The 21,945-nt window shown below is 47.1% G+C and overlaps 1 protein-coding gene across 1 annotated transcript; it reads left to right on the top strand.

Moving 5' to 3' along the window:
* ASRGL1 (asparaginase and isoaspartyl peptidase 1) lies at window positions 1-20,846 on the top strand. Its single transcript, XM_037126629.2, has 7 exons — window positions 1-111; window positions 1,217-1,417; window positions 7,778-7,920; window positions 8,937-9,094; window positions 19,135-19,253; window positions 20,003-20,113; window positions 20,520-20,846. Exons 2-7 carry the CDS (start codon window positions 1,228-1,230, stop codon window positions 20,723-20,725), a joined length of 927 nt encoding a protein of 308 aa, XP_036982524.2. The 5' UTR covers window positions 1-111; window positions 1,217-1,227; the 3' UTR covers window positions 20,726-20,846.
* Window positions 20,847-21,945: the final 1,099 nt, after the last annotated feature.

Genomic DNA, 21,945 nt, shown 5'->3' with positions numbered 1-21,945 from the left:
GGCAGTTGCTAACCCAGCAGTTTTCAGAGCAACTTCGCGGCCCGACAGGGCGGTGCAAGATCCGAGGCTGAAGGGGCGGCTCCGCCCATCCTGAAGCCCCCGGAGTCTTCGGTTAGTCGATAGCGCTGCCTTAGCAGCAGCCGGAGACTGGGGAAGAACCCTCCCTGGAGCTTCTGGTTCGAGGCGGGAGGGCGCTGCTGAGATAACACTGCTAGGATGTCAAGGCCGAGGAATGCCCGGAAGCTACGGCTTGAGGGGAACCGGCGGGACCCCAGCGCATAGGTTGGCCCGGGAAGTCCAAGCGTGTAAAACCGGGACCGGAGGTGGAGCCCGTGGCGCCATTCTCGCATCCCCCCGGTCCGTGGTCCAACGTGGGTCAGGGACTGCGGTGCTCGGAGAAATTGAGGCCCGCAGGTGCCCCAGGCCTGGGCAGCCGGGGGGGGAGGGGGACGCCAGGGGGCGCTCTAGGATTTTCCTGCAAAATTCAATCCCAGCCGCCTCTTTTCCCACCTATCCTGTTAGTATCAAGAAATTGCCCGATTCCACATATAAGTGAGAGCGTACAATATTTGTCTTTCTCTGAGTTGCTTATTTTGCTTAGCATAGTAATCTCGAGGTCCATCCATGCTGTCGCAGAAGGGAAAAGTTCCATTTTTTTACAGCCCAATAGTATTACATTACGTAAGTGACCACAGTTTTTTTAATCCACTCATCTCCTGATGGGCACGTGGGCTGTTTACAGATCTTGGCTATCGTAAATAACACTGCTGTGAACATAGGGGTGCTTTCCTTCTTTCTGATTGGTGTTTTGGGATTTTTAGGGTATATCTCCGGAAGTGGCATTGCTTGGGTCAAAAGGCAGTTCCATGCAACAGACTGAGAGATTGCGCGGGGAGGGAGACTGGATAAAAGAAGATGAAGAGATTGTTAACATGACTCACGGACACTAACAATAGGGTGGTGAAGGCCAGGGGAGGGGGACAGGGGCCTGGTGGAGGTGGGCAAAGGCGGGGGTGAAATGGGGGTCACCTGCGATGGTGTCAACAATAAAAATTTATCAAACAAAAGAAGAAAGAAATTGCCTGAGCTATAAGCCCTGCCTTCCTCCTGGAGTAGAAGCTGGACGGTGTCCTCAGCGGAAACTCCCAAGAAAATTGTACCCCTTGAGGTTTTCCGGAGCGATTTGAAAGGACGTTTTCCTCTTCCTAATCGCTAGGGTCCATCGATATGAATCCCGTCGTCGTGGTCCACGGTGGCGGAGCCAGCAGTATCTCCAAGGACCGCAAAGAGCGGGTGCACCAGGGAATCATCCAAGCCGCCACCGCGGGGTACAACATCTTAAAGGAGGGAGGGAGCGCAGTTGACGCTGTGGAAGGAGCTGTGACCGTCCTGGAAAATGATCCCGAGTTCAACGCAGGTAAATTTGCATTGCAGCTAACCAGGTTAAGCTTCTCCCCCAGAATAACTGGAATCGTTCTAAAGTGTCCAGTCACCTTTGTGGTAGAACTTAGTATGCTTAAGAGGTTTAATTGTTCTCTTATTACCTGTTGACCAAGTTGCTTTAAGAATTTTTAAACCTTTCCACCCATTTTTTCCTTTAAATTGCTTCTTAGAATTCACATCCCAAGAGGCTTTTTATTACTTTTTTGGGGAGGGAGACTGGGGGTGGACTACATACCATATACTGTGCCCACTTTAAGTTTTGAAAAATGTATAATACACCTGTGTGACCACACCATAGTCAAGATTTATCACATTTCCATCACCCCCAAAAGCTGCTTGGTGCTGCTTTGCTGTTAATCTCCTCTCTAACCCCCAGCACCAGGCGTCCACTGATCTGCTTCTATCACTCTAGCTTAATGTTTGGTCTCCAGAATTTCGTGTAAATGCAATCATGCAGAATGTATTCTCTCATGTTTGCCTTCTTTCACTCAATCGATCAGAATAATAATAATCATAACTACTATGTACCAAACAATGATCTAAGAAATTGGCATGGCTAACTACTTTAATCGGCACCATTGTCTTATGAGTTGGGTGTAATTATTATGCTCATTTCTATGTGCCTTAGATGAGAAAACTAAGGCAAAAAAAGGTTAAGTAATTTGCTGCAAGACACTCATTTCTGCTTTATTTTAAAACAGAAAACCTAAGAGGTAGGGATTAAAATACTTCTTGGAATTATGCCACCCACTGAACATCTGTTAGGGAAAAGAATTTCAGGAAATCTTAACCAATTAGTCATCAACTGTTACTACTTGTTCCGTCCCCTTGCCTTTGCTAAGCACTCTTTAACACTCATGCAAAATTTCATAAGTCAGCCTGACACTAGTATGGCTGTTCGTTGAGCCACAATGTCCTAGATGCCTCCCCTTGCAGGCAGGAGGGGCAGCCTGCTGTTGGAGTGGGACCCTCCTTACACTAGATGCCGTTAGTCGCTGCCCTCCTGCTTACACACACCAGTTATTCACAAAGGCCCTTGATTTGGGGCACGCGGTCCTGGTTTCCCACCTTCTCTAACAGGATCCTTCTCCTGAGTGATTTAAGGACATGTGGATCAGGGAACTCGTGGAGCTAGGCCTTGTTTCTTTGCTCTGTAGCCAGGGCCTGCCTTCAGAACGTCTCTGTTCTGGTTTCCCCAGATCCCTGCTGTTCAGCCCGTGGAGAGCCAAGAGAGTAGGGCTGAAGACAAGGCAATCAGAGATGGAGGGAAGAAAGGTGGGACTTTTAACAGTGGTCTGCTCCCCCTCGAGCTCTGTTTTCCCAGCTGAGGTCACTACAAACAGTATTTCTGGTAGCCTGTGCTCTAATCCTTTGGGACAACTATTCAGGAGCTTCCTACAGAAGCTGAGTCTAGGTAGCGACTGCCTTAGGGGTCAGTAATTTGAACAGTGACACAGTTTATCGGAACGCTTATAATTTCAATTATAATTTCAATATAATGCCACATTTCAATTGGATTTCACTTTAGGTTTAAAGCTTATGTCATAATACCTAGTTTATTAAAATTAGTTTATTTGTTAGAAACCAACACTAGAGAAAAATGAACCCTTAGTCAGAGTGATAGAAATACTCTGTAAAGACTTCGATTGGCAACCAAATAATGACCATTTGCTTCCACTGGAGTTGAGCAGTACTCAACACGGAACTTCAGCTAGTTAATTTATTCTCCCTAGAATTCAGTTTGATTAGTGCTCACAGAGTCTTTGAGATAACAGGATTTTTATTTATCCACCCTCTCTGAAGTACCAGGTCTAGAATTCACTAACCAATACCATATAATTTTAATGGGGTTTTTTTAGTGTCATTTTTTTTACATATAGTAAAATTTCCCCCTGTTTCAGTGTACAGTTCCACGAATGTGATAAAGTCATTCTTAATAAATTTTCATATGTGGTGCAAGGTACATATCAAGGTTCAGTTTCTGCTTGATTGTTCCCAGCACCCGTTGTCGAAAAGGCAGTTCTTTCCCCATTGTCTTATCCATTCACCCTTGTTGAAAATGGGTCGGCTTTATGTGCTTGTCTCTGTTTCTGGCCCCTGCTCCGTTCCATTAATCCGCACCTGCATTCTTGCACCAACTCCACCCCATCTTGATTACTGTGCTTTTATGCTGTCTTAAAATTCCATACTAAGTCTTCCAACTCTATTGCTTTCTCATTATTGTTTTGGCTGTTCTAGTCTCTTTGCCTTTCCCACGAATTCGAGAATCCCCTTGTCGATTTCTACCCAAAAAAATTCTACTAGCATTCTGATTAGGGGTGTGTTGAATCTATAGATCAGTATGGGGAGAATTAAAAATCTTAATAGTGATCTTTCTAATTCATAAACACAGCATGTACTTCCATGCACTTAGGTCTTTGATTCCTTTGCTCAGTGTTTTGTAGTTTTCAGCATTCATATGTCATATTTTATTAGATTTATACCTAATAACTTCATGTATTGTGTTGGTATTGTAAATACTACTTTTTAAATTTTCGATTGCCAGTTGTTCATTCGTAGTATATGAAATTAGTTGATTTTTATATGCGTATTTGTCATATATGCTTATTTGCATATATCTTCTTTGCCAGAGTGTCTGTTAAGGTCTTTGACTCATTTTTTAATTAAGTTCATTTCTTATTGTTGAATTTTAAGAGTTTTCTGCCTATTTGGATAACAGTCCTGTGTCAGGTATGGCTTTTAACAAACACTTCCAGTTTGTGGCTTGTCTCGTCATTCTCTTGACAGTGTCTCTCACAGGGCAAAAACTTTTCATTTTAATGAAATCCATCTTAATTTTTTCTTTAATGGTTCAGCCCTTTGGCGGTGTACCTAAAAAGCCAGACCCAGGGTGGTCTACATTTTCTCCTATGTTATCCTCTAGGCATTTTATAGTTTTGCCCTTTACATTCATATCTGCGGTCCACTTTGAGTTGGCATCATTTTTTCACATGTGGGTGTCCAGTTGTTCCAGCTGCTTTTGTCGAAAAGACTTGTGTTTGCTCCCTTGGTGTCCGGGCACGTCTCGGTGCCATGGGAAACCCACACACGCTGGGGCAAGGTGCAGAGTCCTAGAAGAGAAGTGATCAAAGGGAGCACTTGGTGTCCGGCCACTTAGCTTGATCCCGACTCCACCTGCATCCCTAAGTTGGTATTAACGCCATGCAGTGCTTTTTACTTCAGACTTTTTTTTTCATTTCAAGAAGTTCTATTTGGTGGACTTCCGCCTAGATGGAGGCATAGGTGAATGTGCCGTGCCTTCTCACGCAACCAAGTTTAGAGACAACTAAATATTGGCAACAAAAAACACAGCCAGAACACGGAAAATTGAACTTTTCGGAAGTCCGTTAACAACAAATTCTTCAGCCTGACCGGTAAGGGGCGAAACCAGCAGCTGGTGGAGCAGGGTTGCACAGGAGGACTCGGTCAGACGGACTCAGGCGCGGAATCCAGACGCCCGGAATCCAGGCGCAGGACCTAGTGAGCTACCCAGCGAGTGACCAGGCGAGCGACCTTGGGGGGAGACAGCGGGGGACCGGGGCTGCGGGTTGACTGTGGTCGCGCATTTGTGTGCGGGTGGACAGGCGAGGGAGTGGGCAATTGGACCGGGACCCAGCGGGTCCCCTGGCAAGCGGCAAGGAGGGCGCTGCCATTTCCCTGCTCTGACCCCACCTCCACATACAGCGTCATAACCCAGCGACTCTGAGTGGCCTGGCCCAGGTGAACCAACTAAGGTGCTGCTCCTCACCCAGCTGTGAGAAACAGCAGAGGGGGTCGCCATTTCCCTGCTCTGACCACGCCCCGACATACAGTGTCACAACCCAGAGACCTGGGAGTCCAAGGCGCCCCTCCTCACACTTAAAGGGTGCGAACAGACCAAAAATGGTGCAAGAAGATCTCAAAGCCCCAGAGCCTATAGATCTAAGTGATGAAGAAATAGCAAAACTCTCAGACGCACAGTTTAAAACACTGGTCATCAGGATCCTCACAGAACTGGTTGATTATAGCCACAAATTAGACAAATATATGAAGGCAAAACTAATTGAAATGAATGGAATTGCACTGGAAACCAATAGCAATGAAAAGGAAACTGGGACTCAAATCAATGGAGTGGACCAGAAGAAAGCAAATAATGGCCAAACAGAAAAGAGTCAAGAAGCAAGAATTCAAAGAAATGAGGAGAGTCTTAGGAACCTCCAGGACATCTTTAAACGCTCCAACATCTGAATTATAGGGGTACCAGAAGGGGGAAAGGCACAGCCACCAGTGGAAAACTTATTTGAACAAATAATAAAGGAGAATTTCCCCAATCTGGCAAAGGAAATAGACTTCCAGGAAATCCAGGAAGCTCAGAGAGTCCCAAAGAAGTTGGACCCAAGAAGGAACACACCAAGGCACATCATCATTACATTAGCCAAAATTAAAATGAAGGAGAGAATCCTAGAAGCAGCAAGAGCTAAGGGGACAGTCACCTACAAAGGAGTCCCCATCAGACTGTCAGCAGATTTCTCAAAAGAGACCTTACAGGCAAGAAGGGGCTGGAAAGAGGTATTCCAAGTCATGAAATCCAAAGACCTACAACCAAGATTGCTCTATCCAGCAAAACTTTCATTTAGAATGGAAGGACAGATACAGTGCTTCTCAGATAAGATCAAATTCAAGGAGTTCATCATCACCAAGCCCTTATTATATGAAATGTTAAAGGGACTTATCTAAGAAAAAGAAGTTAAAGAAACATGAACAGTGAAAGGACAACAAACTCACAGTTATTAACAACCACACCTAAAACGAAAGCAAACTAAGAGGACAGCTAGATCAGGAGTGGAAACATAGAAATGAAGATCTCAAGGAGGGTTAGCAACAGGGGAGTGGGAGGAGGAGAAGGGGGGGAGAAGGTACAGAAAATAAGTAGCATAGACAGTAGATAGAAAATAGATGGGGGGGCAAGAATAGCATGGGAAATATAGAATCTAAAGGACTTGAGACACATGGTCATAAACTAAAGGGGGGGGTAATGGTGGGGATGGGGGGGTAGGGTGGAGGGGAATGAAAAGGGGAATAGAACAACTGTAACAGCATAATCAATAAAAAAAATTTTTTTAAAAGTTCTATTTGAACCCTTTCCACATTTTTCTCCAGGTTCTGGTACCTATGGAACAACAGTTATAACAGCTATTTTAACATGATGCTTTACTAATTCTTATTATTTCTGGATCTGCTAACCACTGATGGATTTTTTTCCCTTCTTATTACGGGTCAGATTTTCCAGTTTCTTTGCATGCCTGATAATTTCTTACTGGATACCAAACACTGAATCTTACCTTGTTAGGAACTGGGTACTTTTATAATCCTTTAAATATGCTTTCCCTGGCCAGGTGGCTCAGTTGGTTGGGGTGTCATCCTGTACAACCAAAAGGTTGTGGGTTCCATCCCTGATCAGGGTGCACACAGGAGGCACCCAATCAATGTTTCTCTCTCGTACAGATCTCTCTCTGTCTCTCTCTGTCTCTCTCTCAAATTAATGAACAGCCCTGGCCAGGGGGCTCGGTTGGTTGGAGCACCCCTGCCATGAACCAAAAGGTTGCAGGTTTAGTTCTAGGTCAGGGCACCTGACCTAGAATTTTGTGTGTTTAGTTCTGTGTGTTTGGTCCCCAGTTGGGGCACCTGCGAGAGGCAACCAATCAATGATCCTATCTCACATCTGTGTTTCTACCTCCCTTCCTTTCTCTCTAAAATCAGTAAAAACATCTCTTTGGGTAAGAATTAAAAATATAATAAAAATTTTAAAAATGAAATCAATGAGCATATCCTCTGGTGAGGATTAAAAATAATAATATATAAATAAATAAATATTCTTGAGCTTTATTCTTATTCCCTTTTTACAGATGAGGAAACAGTCACAAAGAGGTTCAGCGTAGCCAGACGTGTAGGCGTTACCCTGGGCAGAGAACCCGGGAGGAAGGATACTAGTGGTGAAGAGGGCAGCACTGCCAAGGGGGCAGCACTGCCAAGGGCACAGCACTGCCAAGGGCACAGAGCAAAGTGAGCTTACAATACATTCGGGGAAAGCTGGTATTTCAGTAACATGTGGCCAAGGAGAGGAGATGAAGCTGGAAAAGTAAGTCAGAAGCCAGGTCAGAAAGGCTTCGTACTATCGATTTTGCAGGTCATGGGGCACCAAGTCAGGTTTTCGTTCCCTCTGGCGATGGAGTGAAGGGTGAATCAAAGGAGGCGGCTTAGAGGAAACTCGGAAGCCACTTGTAAATTCTCGCTTTCAACTTCTCTTTGGGTCTAGGTTGTGGCTCCGTCCTGAACGTCAATGGTGAGGTTGAAATGGATGCCAGCATCATGAGCGGCAAAGACCTGTCTTCAGGAGCCGTGTCCGCCATCCGGTGCATCGCAAATCCCATCAAACTCGCGAGGCTTGTCATGGAAAAGGTACGTGTGACCATTGCACCCTTTTCCTACAGCATCGTCACCGCTGTACTTCAGTGACTACAGGGGTCAGACCATATGGAAATGCCTGAGGTCATTCTCCTAAAACTATATGAAAGAACAGAAGTAATGTTGACTTTCTCAAATAAGCCAGGATTCTGGCTCTGCGGACAATGTAATTTGACTGGTAGTCACTGGCCCAGTGATTCCTTTGTTTTCATGTTATCTTCCCGCATTCAGCCTTCTCTCAACACATATAAAACACATACACACTGAACAAACCAACTGTTTAATAGCATATATTAAACACAAATAGATAAGTTCTCCAAATTTAAGGTCATATATGTCACATTCCTAGCATTATACCATTGGGGGGTTTTCTTTAAATACAAAACTCAGAGCCAGGTTCCCTCCCTCCCTCCCTCCCTCCCTCCTTCCTTCCTTCCTTCCTTCCTTCCTTCCTTCCTTCCTTTTTTTAGAGAGTGGGGAAGAGAAGGAGAAAAAGAGAAAAACATCGATGTGTGAGAGAAACATCTATGGTTGCGTCTTGTACATTCCCTACCAGGGACCTGGCCCACAACCCAAGCATGTGCCCCTTCTGGGAATTGAACCAACCCACTGAGCCACACCAGCCAGGGCAAAATACAAAACTCAGAGCCAGGCTCCTTTCAACATTCAGAAAAGTAAGCCACTGAAATTTGCATTTTTAAGGTTCACAATAGGAACAGTTTAAAAGGTTTTCACTTGCCCCCACTTGTGTGGCTCAGTGGGTTGGACGTTGTTCCACAGACCAATTGCCGGTTTGATTCCCGCCCAGGGCACATGCCTGGGTTGTGGGCCAGGTACCCAGTTGCGGGTGTGCAAGAGGCAAACAATCAGTGTTTCCCTCTCACATCAATGCTTCTCTCCCTCTCTTTCTCCCTCCCTTCCCCTCTCTCTAAGAATAAATAATTTTTTTTTTTAAAGATTTAAACTTTTTCAAAAACTAACCATTTTTTTCCATTTCTTTCTGGTTCAAGACACCTCACTGCTTCCTGACTGGCCAGGGTGCCGCAGAATTCGCAGCCACCATGGGGATCCCAGCAGTTCCTGGGGAGCAGCTGGTAACAGAGAGAAACGTCAGGCACCTACAGAAAGAGAAGCAAGAGAAAGCTGCTCAGAAACCATGCCAGCAAATGTAAGTACCCTCTGCCGCTCACAGGCTCACAGCGGGGGCGTCATTCGAGTGTGAAGGTTTGACAAACAGGTGATTATTTGCATTTCTGAAGTAGCTCAAATATCACATGGTAGTTTGTTTTGAACAAAATAATGCACTCTAAGTAATGGGGAAACTGCTCTTTTGATTCTTAAATTTAACCCCATTTATTGCTCCTACGAATAGTAACTCACACGGAGCTGACAGAGTTCCTTCAACAACGTGACTCAACAGAAGAATGCCCGGTGTCGAGGTGTGAACCCTCTGAGTGCTTCCTGCCGGGTCTGGCACCTTGAGTAGACAAAGCAGGCCCCCTGGCCTGTAGTGCACCCCGGGAGCCCTTTCACAGTGAGAAGAAACCAGTGCCACTCTTGGGGGCTCGGGTTAATCATGCGTTCTGAACTGCGGTTTTCTGTGGTGCAGAGTTCAGAATCCCAAATAAAACTCCTCTTATTTAAAACAAAATCTGAAAAATATGCCCTGGCTGGTATAGCTCAGTGTATTGAGTGCAGGCCTGCAAACCAAAAGATCGCGATTCAATTCCCAGTCAGGGCAATGCCTGGGTTGCTGGCCAGTTCCCAGCGGGGGAACACATGAGAAGCAACCATACATTGATATTTCTCTCCCTCTCCTTCCCTTTTCCTCTAAAGATAAATAAATAAAATCTTTAAAAATAAATAAATAAATAATAAAACAAAATCTGAAAAATATAATTTGAATATGGCCTGGGAGTTTATAGTGAAATATAATCTATTAACTTTGCATATTTTTTTAGAGTTGTACTATTTAACCAGACATATCCTTCAGTATTGCCTAGGGAGCTTTTTCAAAATAAACATATCTGGGCTCTTTCCCTGAAAAATCTAATTTAATAGATGGGAGGCTGAGAGGCCAGGCAGGTGTATTAGAAGTTCCCCAGGTTGAGAAGGTGCTTTCCGAGACTGCCATCTGCTGGTAGCCGTTGTGTCTGCAGGCTGGAGGGGCAGGAATGGGCTTACTTACTCAGTGGTGCACGGACATTTCCACATATGTTGCCGCAGCGTCTTCCAAACCTTGTAGAACAACACACATCTCCACCAGCCTGTATTGCCCTTAGAGAACAGTAAGAAGGGCTTCTGCCCTGCACCCTGGCACACCCTCACGTCACAGCTACGCAAAACAGCTGGCTCATTCCAGGTGCTGGGCACCTCTGCCACTCAGTGCTGGCACAGCATCATCCTCCCCATATCCGCTCTTGTAACTGACACCATTCAACCCCCAGGGAAATGCTTCTCTACGTCTACTGCTCTATGTCCCCGAAGCAAAGGACCTCTGAGTCTCATGGTTTGTAGACTGTGCCACGGCAGATACCAGGGATGGGCACAGCTGCGGAGTGTGGGGAAGAGTCAAATAGCAGGAGAAAAGGCAAGTTCATAACTTGTCAGATAAATTCGTGCATGACTAAGGATCATTCCTCCATAGCGCCAAATGTCCATTGTCTTTCCTTTCTCCGTGTTTAGACTGTGGTCCTGGGGTGTTCATGGGTTAGGTCAGTACCTGTGAGCCTTGCTTGTGAGGGCTGATTCCTATCACTCTTACATTTGTACATGTGTACACCAGCATTGTCCACTACAAATATGAGTGCCATGTTTTTAAAAGGTAAAAAGAACCCTGGCTGGTGTAGCTCAGTGGGTTGAGCACCAGCCTATGAACCAAAGGGTCACTGGTTCGATTCCCAGTCAGGGCATGTGCCTGGGTTGCAGGCCACGTCCCCAGTAGGGAGCATGTGAGAGGCAACCACACATTAATGTTTCTCTCCCTCTCTTTCTCCCTCCTTTCCCCTCTCTCTAAAGATGAATAAATTAAATCTTTTTTTAAAAAAAGTAAGAAGAGGTGAAATTAACTATATTTGACCCATTATGTCCAAAATACTATCTCAATATGGAATCAATATAAGAAATTACTTGGGATAGTTTATCTTCTTGTTTCATACTAAATCTTCAAACCCTGGTGTGTACTGCACACTTACAGCGGGCCTCCCCCGGTCGCAGCTGGTGTCCAGGGCTCAGCACCACAGCAGCGAGTGCCTGCTGGGCTGCACGCACAGCGCCGGTGGGGACCGCCGCGGGGACAGCCGGGGCTTCCGGTCGGCAGTGAGATGGACACTGAATATGAGAGTCAGGAATGGCTCCATTCTTATAAAAACATTGAAAAGACAATGTTAACATTTTCAGCTCTCAAATAATTTTGATGTTAAATATTATCGTAATTCGTGGTTTAATTCATGTATATTTTAGGGGAAAGCTAACTTTCTGAAATTATATCTGCAAATTTTTCCCATTTTTTTTGCTTTTATTAAAAGAGTTTATTTATTTATTTTTAGAGAGGGGAAGGGAGGGAGAGAGAGAGAGAGAGAGACATCAGTGTGTGGTTGCCTCTTTGTGTCCCCCACTGGGGACCTGGCCTGCAACCCAGGCATGTGCCCTGACTGGGAATCCAATCGGCGACCCTTTGGTTCACAGCCCACACTCAATTCACTGAGCTACGCGCCAGACAGGGCTTCCTCTTTATTTTTTATGAAAATACATTCTAACTTTACCCATTCAGTATAATTACAACTCACTTTTTAATCTCTAGATGATTAAAAATGAGTATGAGTCTCAAAAACTTGATAGAAAAAGAATACCAAAGTGGACCTCACAAAAGAAAAACAAAAAAAAAAGAAGTAAAAAATCTTCCAGAAGCAGTCTGCTTGCATTTTTAGAAGCAAAACAGTAAAAGTAAGCACTCTTCTTCGAGGACGACCCACATAAAATTTGCAGACAGGACACTACGAATTCTTTATTCAGTGGAGATTTAATTATTTATCAAAACAATGAAAATTAGTAATGATATTATTCTTTCCAAATCCACAGCTTGAACAGTTCAGCTGAAATCCCTGAAACATCATGTTCATTACTAGAGGAGGGTCTAGTTGCTAGTCGCAAAGACTCGTGCACAGGAAAGGACACGGGGAGGTACCAGCACTGGGGGAGCTGAGTAAGTCATGGACCACTGATGGTACTGGGCAAATGATACAAAACATCAGTGTAATGGCCTTGGTAGAACAATACCATGCGTCCATTGTTTAGCCACGCCTCATGATGCTTTTCATGGAACCATCAACACAATGTTTACAAAAAACAGTGGAAATTTTCTAGGTTTATTAACAATTATTTCAAAATTTGATAAAATGCCAAACATGTAATTAGGACAAATAATAATGAATCTAATGATTACTATCTAGACTAGAAAATACGGATTAATTTTAATGGGTAATAAGTGAAAAATGAAATCACATGTAAAAAAATTTTTTAAGATTCTTATTTATTTATTTTTAAAGAGAGGAGAAGGGAGGAAAAAGGAGAGAAACATCCATGTGTGGTTGCCTCTGGTGCGCCCCCTACTGGGCATGTGCCCTGGCTGGGAATCCAACTGGCAACTCTGCTTCACAGGCCGGTGCTCAATCCACTGAGTCAGTCCAGCCAGGACACACGCAAAATTTTTTCAATACTCAGTTCACCTAGAATGTTCCATGGCGTGAAGACATGTTGAACAACTAACATACGCATCATTCCACTGCCCAGAGAAGAAAAACAAGTCTAAATCAATGTTTTGAATGAAGAGAACAATTGGGAAGAATTTTTTTATATTAGACTTTAGTCTAAGATAAACTGTCGAAGGCAAGCCTATGACAATGGAGCTAATGTGGTTGGTAACTAAAAGGTCCGTAAGCATGAAGTTCGTCCCAGAACCCAGAAGTATCTACATGACACAGATGGCTCATGGTTTGAGTCCTTCTAGGAGACATACCCTCGGCGACCCTAGCAGCGGAGACATGCGGGACCACGAAGGGCCTGGTTCAAGGTCTTCCAGATCTGCCCAAAGACAAAACAGCTTGGTCAGACCAACGTCCAGCTTTATGACAAATCTCAGGCACGTGGTGGGGGTACCAACTAAATGCTGCTGAAGTAAAAAAATTTAATTTTGATCAAAGTTGAAAAAGTTTTGATCAAAACCACAGGAGATTCTCAAAGAACAAATCATTGACTCTAACAGAAAGTGAGGTTTTGAATCTATGCTCTCTACAGTTACTTAATTCAAACTGTTTGTTTCTACTGATAAGCTTAACAAAAGCTTTGAAAAACATCTGTTGGCTACTTCATTTTCAAAAGGATTAAAAATATTTTTTTAAGTTTAAAGAAACCAAACCAAAACTGCCTGTGAAATATGCAAGAAAAACAACATTCCAATAAAAATACAAGGAAACAAAAACATGGGCCTGACTTGGAGAAGATTCCTGCGCCAATAATCCTGAAACCAGTTTCTCTTTGTTGTGTATCAGAGCGTAGCATCATTTGAAGAGAGTTTTGAAGGAAATCGAACAAGGTGCTTTCAGTTTCCTTTATAGAATACCAACACGGAAATGTGAAAGAACGTAAGATCTCCGTGGATCTAAATCTTGAGACGATGAAAAGGGCAACCATAAGTGATTGTGAAACACAACGTCAAATCAAAACAGTGACCTCTTCTGTGACAACGTACCACATGTAACCCCAGACGGCATGTGAGTGAGTAATGTCAGAGCCAGGACCCATGCCCAAGTCCAAGTGTTGCTTTAAGAATTCTGTTGAAAATTCCAGCTGCTGCTGCCTTCGCAGAATGATGCTGCTCCAAGCTAAAATTAATTAAAAACTTGCTAAGAATGACATTGACTCAAGAAAAGTTGTCTTATTTGGTACTTTCTGTATAGAGTGTTTATGTACAGAAATGTGGATTGTGAGAACATACTCAGTATGAGGCAAGGAAAGTTAATTTTGTGGACTAAATACACAAGTTATGTATCTCATGTGTGTGTGTGTGTTTTCACTCACCCAGCTGATCAACAGAGGATCCAGATAATAATAATTAAGTGGGCGATAATAATTAAGTCACTGTCGGTAGTTTGTTAGCCTTCAGTCACATGAACACCAGAGCTTTACTGTACAGTGTCCTGCAGAAGGAGCGCCACGGAGCGTGGTGGGTGGGTGCGTGAATGTCCCACACGGGATGGACAGCGATGTGAACGTTTCACCCGACATGCCGTATGGTGTGCTTGAGAGTGATATTGTTATGCTACAGAATTACATGCTTATGATTTTGTAATAAAAGATTTTTATGTAATAAAAAAGGGGCATTACTTGTGCCAGACCCTGTATTTTTGACTTCTGGATATTGACTTTGTCACCCGCTGTTTTGCCAAATTCATTTATTAGGTCGAGCAGTTTTTTGGTGGAGTCCATAGGATTTTCCATGTACACTGTCATGTCATCCGCAAACAGTGACAGTTTTGTTTCCTCCTTTCCAATTTGGATGCCTTTTCCTTTTTTTGTCTGATTGCTGTGGCTAAAGCCTCCGATACTATGTTGAATAGAAGTGGTGAAAGTGGACAACCTTGGGTTGTTCCTGATCTTAGTGGGAAAGCAGACCCTGTATTTTTAAGATGCACTTATCACAGTAAAATACTAGAACACATTTATAACTTCCAAGTATCAAACATGAAGTGTGGCCTCCATTTGTATTGTATGCTTGCCTTGACCCCTGGCCAGTGCTGGGGGTGGGCCTGCCACCAGCAAGGGCTGCTAGCACCTCCTTCCTCATCTGGCACAGGAAGGACAACGCTGTCACCTTAAATTTGCCCCTCCCGGACTGAACAGCTGAGCATTCCGCACATGTTGAGGGCCATTCCTTACCAGGAGTTTGCTTCTTTCGTACTGTGATTATTTTTCTCTTTACTTGTTTCGACTCCTTATCGGTCTTAAGCCTGTCTGACCTATGTTAAATTTTCCCCAGATCTGTAGTCTTTAATCTTGCTTTTACTTTGCTTATGGTGTTTGGCCACACATCAGCTTTCATTTCCTGTAACGAAGTGGGCGCTGCCTTTTCTTGTACAGGTTGTGAGACTAGAAACTTAGAAGGCTCCCCCACCCGAGACGTAAGCACCTAGGTTTTCTTCAGGAATGTTGTTTTACGTTTCATATTCAGGTTGTTAGCTGTCTGGAGTTGATTTTTGTGAGTGGGCTCCTGTTTACTTCTAAACAGAACACCAAATCTCCCCTTCCAGCCCCAGACACCGGAGTATGTCTAGCGAGATTCAGATGCTCTGTGATTGCCTGGCAGGTACCTCAGTCTTGTGTCCAAAACTGAACTTTTTATTTCCCACCCCACCCCACCCCCCACTCCACGAACACCAACAACAAAACAAAACACCTGTCCCTAATAGTCTCCGACATTGCCACCAACGCTTCCTGCAGCCTTTTGGTTCCAGAGCCCGAAGGCCCTAGAGTTGCTCTGAGGTCTAGTGCTCCTGCCCTTCACTGGCCCTTCAGTGTTCCAGGCCCAGCCTCCTTCTCACCTTGTCCACTGAAACCACCCCGACAGACCACCATCTGTTCCCCCCTCATCCCCCTCAGTCAACACACACCAACCATAGTGGTCGTTAAGATAAACCTTGTGTAAGGACTTCCGCCAAGATGGAGGCATAGGTGGAGACATTGTGCTTCCTCACACAGCCAAGTTTAGAGACAACTAAATATTAGCAACAGAAAACACAGCCAGAACACAGAAAATTGAACTTTTCGGCAGTCTGATAACAACAAATTCTTCAGCCTGACCGGTAAGAGGGGCGAAACCAGCAGCTGGCGGAGCAGTGTTGCACAGGCAAACTCGGTCAGACGGACTCAGGCCCGCGATATCCAGGCGCACGGTTGGACCTGGTGGGCACTCAGCAAGCGACCGCGGGGAAACAGCGAGGGAGCAGGGCTGCGGGTTGTCTGTGGTCGAGCATTGGTGTGTGGATAGACAAGCGAGGGAGTGGGCAATTGGACAGGACCCAGTGGGTCCCGGCGGCGAGCGGCAGCAGCAGAGGGCGGGCGCTGCCATTTCCCGCTCTGACCCCGCCTCCACATGCAGTGTCATAATCCAGCGACCTAAGTGGCCGTGCCCTGGTGAACCACCCAAGGCTCTGCTCCACACCCAGCGGCACGAAACAACAGAGGGCGCCGCCATTTCCCCACTCTGACAACGCCCCCACATACAGCATCACAACCCAGAGACCTGGGAGTCCAAGGCTCCGCTCCTCATACTTAACGGGCGTGAACAGACCAAAAATGGCTCAAGAAGATCTCAAAGCCCCAGAGCCTATAAATCTAAGTGATGAAGAAATAGCAAAACTCTCAGACGCACAGTTTAAAACACTGGTGATCAGGATCCTCACAGAACTGGTTGGTTATAGCCACAAATTAGAGAAACATATGAAGGCGAAACTAATTGAGATGAATGGAATTGCACAGGAAACCAATAACGATGAAAAGGAAACTGGGACTCAAATCAATGGAGTGGACCAGAAGAAAGCAAATAATGGCCAAACAAAAAAGAGTGAAGAAGCAAGAATTCAAAAAAATGAGGAGAGGCTTAGGAACCTCCAGGACATCTTTAAACGCTCCAACATCCGAATTATAGGGGTACCAGAAGGGGGAAAGGCACAGCCACCAGTGGAAAACTTATTTGAACAAATAATAAAGGAGAATTTCCCCAATCTGGCAAAGGAAATAGACTTCCAGGAAATCCAGGAAGCTCAGAGAGTCCCAAAGAAGTTGGACGCAGGAAGAAACACACCAAGGCACATCATCATTACATTAGCCAAGATTCAAATGAAGGAGAAAATCCTAGAAGCAGCAAGAGATAAGGGGACAGTCACCTACAAAGGAGTCCCCATCAGACTGTCAGCTGATTTCTCAAAAGAGACCTTACAGGCAAGAAGGGGCTGGAAAGAAGTATTCCAAGTCATGAAATCCAAAGACCTACAACCAAGATTGCTCTATCCAGCAAAACTTTCATTTAGAATGGAAGGACAGATAAGGTGCTTCTCAGATAAGACCAAATTCAAGGAGTTCATCATCACCAAGCCCTTATTATATGAAATGTTGAAGGGACTTATCTAAGAAAAAGAAGTTAAAGAAACATGAACAGTGAAAAGACAGCAAACTCACAGTTATTAACAACCACACCTAAAACAAAAGCAAACTAAAAGGACAGCTAGATCAGGAGTGAACCATAGAAATGAAGATCTCATGGAGGGTTAGCAACAGGGGAGTGGGAGGAGGAGAAGGGGAAAGAAGGTACAGAAAATAAGTAGCATAGACAGTAGGTAGAAAATAGAAGGGGGGGCAAGAATAGTATGGGAAATATAGAACCTAAAGGACTTGAGATACGTGGTCATAAACTAAAGGGGGGTAATGGTGAGGACGGGGGTGTGCAGGGTGGAGGGGAATGAAGGGGGGATAGAACAACTGTAATGGCATAATCAATAAAAAAAATAAATTAAAAAAAAAGATAAACCTTGCGTAGAAGCAGAGCACACGTACAGCAGTGCGCGAGTCACATGTGCCCCTTGGTGAACTTTCAGAGTGGACTCCCCATGTGTGCAGCACTCAGCAAGGAACAGAGCGTTGCAGAAGCACCCCTAGTCCCTTCCCTTCACTGCCCGCCCTCCCGGTGGGTCAGCGCTGGGAGCCCTCCTGTCGTTTCCAGGTTGCTGCATTACAGTAGCACAGCTGTGAGCATGCGGCGCCCTTGGTGAGTGGGCGGCACATTTCTTTTCATTGTTGTTCCAGTTCTTCCCCCATTGCTCTCCCCTACCCCCCCGCCTGCTCCTTCCCGAGCTCCCACACGCATAAAGGACCCACGGGCACGGACAACAGGGTAGGGGTTTGGCTGTGGGAGCGGCACATTACTGTCAGACAGAAACGTAGGAGTGTGACCGCTGAGTGGGCTTTGGTAGGCGCCGCCAGGTTGTCCCCCAGGGGGCTGTGGCCAGAGGCAGAACTCCAGCCCCTGCAGGGCCCCGCCCACACTTGACACCGAGCCTTGCCTTTCAGCCACTCGGGGGGTCGGGCAGTGGTGGGAATGGCGACCCGTCTCGGCTCAAGCTCTCCAGTGTCTTCCCACGTCACTCCACAAATGCCTTACAGTGGCCCATAAGCAGGATGATGACAGGATTTTGTGCTCAAACCGGAACTTAAACTCTGAGAGTGAAGGGGCACTGCTGAGCCAGGACGACAGGCGCAAGTTGTCTGTCAGTCACCGCGGTCCCCAGGCTGCGTGGTCACTGCCTCCCCCCACCCCGCCCCCAGCAGAACCATCACTGTCTGCCTGCTGCACTCCCTCCCCTGCTTTGCTCTCTGCGACCACAGCGGCCTCCTTGAAACTCCGTAGTCTGAGCGATCGCGCTCCCCTGGTGCCGCTGGGCCCCCCTGGCTTGTACTGCTCTTCAGTAAAACCTGGCCTTTTCGTCGCTCTGTTACCCAAAAGCAGCTCCCTGGGAGGAGGAAGGCCGTCCCTGCAGTTCACAGCTGTGTCCCAGCACTTACCAAAATGCCTCAAATGTCACTCCTCATAGAATCGGGGTGGTAGGCAGAGGGCTAACATGCAGTGTCTTCAACTTTTCTACTTGAAGGTTTATAACAAAATGGGAGGGGAAAGTTACCTTTCTCCACCTTTAGAGCAAGCCTCAGAAATAGGCAAAGCGAGGTCTGGACAGGCAGCACCAGCATCACCTGGGAGGCTGTTGCACCCCAGACCCCCCAACTCAGGGTCTCGGGGCCACTGGGGCGGAGAATTCTGTGCACGCTCGGGTTGGAGACGCACTCAGGTGCGTTCACCCCCATGTCACAGGCAGGGGAAATGAGACAACACTAAGGCACACAGCCAGCAGATGGCTGGCGCGGCTGGGCCCCGAGGGCCCTGAGGGCCCCTTCAAGCGGAGGTCTGAGGGCGTGTCTGCAACCTCACTGACTTGTCCAACAAAAAGCAGTCGGCCCCGCTCCGTCGTCTCTGAGGGTCCGGAACGCTGGAACCGAAGTGTGTGGCATGTGCCACTCGAATGTGATGGGCACGTATGGGGTCCAGGCTACAGTGTTACTCGTCCTCCACCTGTCACTTTTCGTCTCCTTATTTTTTGGCAGAAACTTGGGAACCGTGGGAGCCGTCGCCCTGGACTGCACAGGAAATGTGGCTTACGCAACCTCGACGGGGGGCATCGTGAATAAAATGGTCGGCCGCGTGGGAGACACGCCGTGTATAGGTACTCCTGGCGGGGGGCTCCCGCCCCCTCCTTCCCTGTCACCAAGTTCCCACCCTCTGCTTTTCCTGTCTCCTCTCTCCTCATTTATTCCTCCTCCTGGTGGCAGCTGGGTGGGAAGGCACTGCCGTATGTCCTGTGGGCATGCTGTCCCTGGTCACGTGACTTGTGGGGTTGCCCCCAAGCTATCCGCAGTGTCTCTTCTCTGTAGCTCCAGGTTCAGGGTCCACATACTTAGTCCCAAAGGGTTAAATACACAAAACCTCTTCCCAGGCATGGGCACGAATGAAGGAACTAAGAAAGCTGAGAATTTAAGGGTGCAGTTATCACATTTGCATGGCGCAGAAGTGACACACTGCTACTACTAAATGTTACAGATTCAAAGGTTCTCTGCATTAGGGTCGAAGCGGATTCTGGCTAACTCCCAGGAGGGGGCGAGTGGTGGGAGTGGGGTGGTTGTGCATGTTCCGGCCTGGGGAAGACTGCGGGGGCCTCCAGGCAGAGGAGGAGCTGTCCCGGAGTAGCCGCTCCATGGACGGTCAGGCCTACTGCCCCTCCACCTGCCCCGGTGCCCTTGGCCCTCCTGATTCTAGGGCAGTCACACGGTGCTTCCCAGTCCGCCCACCGTTGCATCCCGAGATCTTTGTCCACACTTTGGCACTCCTTGGGATTTAACATTCATGTGGTACTAGACTTGCGATAGGCATTCACCTCTTCACTGTTACTCAGAACCAATCTTTTTCCCTGAGCAGGGTCCGGAGGTTATGCTGACAACGGCATCGGAGCCGTTTCAACAACGGGGCATGGGGAAAGCATCCTGAAGGTGAACCTGGCCAGACTCACACTCTTCCACGTAGAGCAAGGTACGTCGAACAAGTTCATGCTGCCTTGCTGTTTGTAGATAGATGGTGAAGCATCCAAAACCCTTCCTCCTCTGCTGCAGAGGTTGCTTTCAGGGCAACAGTGTTTCCCACCCACAGTTAGGGTGGGATCCGGACTAGGAGAGCGTGAAGGGCACTGCCTGCCGCATGACAGGGGCAGTAGAGGCTTGGAGCCTGGGCACCAGAGACAGGAGGCCTGCTCGGGCCGGTGGCAGGCCCGTCTCGGGGCCAGGAGGGCCTTGGGTGGCACGGGTCCTGCTCGGAAGCCTCAGAGATCGCTGACCAAGAACCTCTGTCACCTCACTTTGGTTTTCCATTCTGCAAATGATTCGTCCATCCAATTCGTACAAAAGTAACATGTGACTTCTCAATGTTTCCTTATTTTCAGGAAAGACACTGGAAGAAGCTGCTGATATGTCACTGGGTTATATGAAGTCAAAGCTCAAAGGCTTGGGTGGTGTCATCGTGGTCGGCAAAGCAGGGGACTGGGCAGTGAAGTGGACCTCCGAAGCCATGCCCTGGGCGGCCGCCAAGGACGGCAAGGTGCACTCCGGCATCGACGTCGGTGAGACCAGCATCACCGACCTGCCCTGAGCCCCTGGAAGATCATTCACTGGCACCAGCCTGCATGCAGGTCAAGTGCAGTTTCCTGGTGTGCAGAGTCAGCTTAACCAATTAGAGCTAGAAATAGAAAAATTCCACAGTCTGTCACTCATTTTGTTGCCTTGATCAATAAGTACCTGAATGTTTGGTGCGGGGTGGATTCCACAGTGATGAGAGAAATGCCCGTGGAGGCTCCATGTAAGATGGAGCCTTTCTCATACTCCACTGTCTTAGGTTGGAGAGAAAAAAATGACATGATCTTGACCCAACTGGGTGCAGGGAGTGCCCTTGGAACTGGGAGGCCCGCGCCTGCAGTGCCCACCCCCACTCTCTTGGTTGCACTTTCCACGAGGACCCCAGGACCCCGTGGGGAGGCTGAGGTGGGAAGGAGAGAGTGGGGGAGGGACCTGAAAGCGAGGCGGGGCGGCAGCGCAGCGCTAAGGGGCCCGGTCCTCTGGACTCAGAACGAGATTGGGCAGAAGCCGCTGTGAGAGGGTGGGTTGATTTTTCTGAGAAAGTTCGGATCTTCTCAACTTGCTAGTAAAGATGGTTCCACATAAGGGCCCTCTGGTAGCCGTAGCTCCCTAATCTGGGGGGAGGGTGATAATGCAGATGGCGGATGACGTGTCTTCAAATCGGAGCGTTCTCTTGGGCTGCGCAAGAGCCACAGGCTTGCCCCCTCTCCTCCTCTCCTGCGACAGGGAGGGCGACCTCTGCAGAGGTGACAGTGTGACGGTGACTGGCCGAGCTGCGGCCCCACCCCCGCACTGGCCGGGTGAAGAAAGTAGTGTCCTTGGCAGGCGGTGGATTCCTGTCCGTCTGTCTTCACACTGGAGTGAGTGGTGGTTCTGCGGTGACATGTCCGCTCCTCTTTCTGGTCTGTCAGGGCCGACCTTCCTTCTGGAAAGAAATTGCTTAACTTTCAATTCCATGTGCCTCTAATAAAATGTATTTTGAAAGAGTAACAGTGTGGTCAGGAGTCACTGCTGACAAAGGCCCGAGTGTGTGCGCGAGCTCCCCTTGGCCTGGGGCCCAGAGAGGTGCCAGGTGAAAGGCACGTGCCGGTGAGAGATGTGTGCAGGTGGCCACCGCGCCCCCTGGTGGACGACACGCTTTTCAGAAGAACCGAGCTTTTTCTGGATGGGTCGAGGCAGACCCCAGACCAGCACCTACAAGGATCAGCGGGGTGTAGGGGTCGGTCTTCCCGCAGT

This window comes from Artibeus jamaicensis, unplaced genomic scaffold (assembly GCF_021234435.1).
Source record: "Artibeus jamaicensis isolate MK-2021 breed Jamaican fruit bat unplaced genomic scaffold, CSHL_Jam_final scaffold_614, whole genome shotgun sequence".
In the NCBI taxonomy this organism is placed as follows: Eukaryota; Metazoa; Chordata; class Mammalia; order Chiroptera; family Phyllostomidae; genus Artibeus; species Artibeus jamaicensis.
Note: the sequence above shows the minus strand (reverse complement) of the source record. Positions and strands in the feature narration are given on the sequence as shown.

Excerpts from the sequence above, each read along its gene's own strand:
- ASRGL1 (XM_037126629.2), top strand. The coding sequence starts at position 1,228 with ATGAATCCCGTCGTCGTGGTCCACGGTGGCGGAGCCAGCAGTATCTCC. Across the intron at positions 7,921-8,936 it reads CGAGGCTTGTCATGGAAAAG|ACACCTCACTGCTTCCTGAC; the intron begins GTACGTGTGACC and ends TTCTGGTTCAAG. Across the intron at positions 20,114-20,519 it reads ACTCTTCCACGTAGAGCAAG|GAAAGACACTGGAAGAAGCT; the intron begins GTACGTCGAACA and ends CCTTATTTTCAG.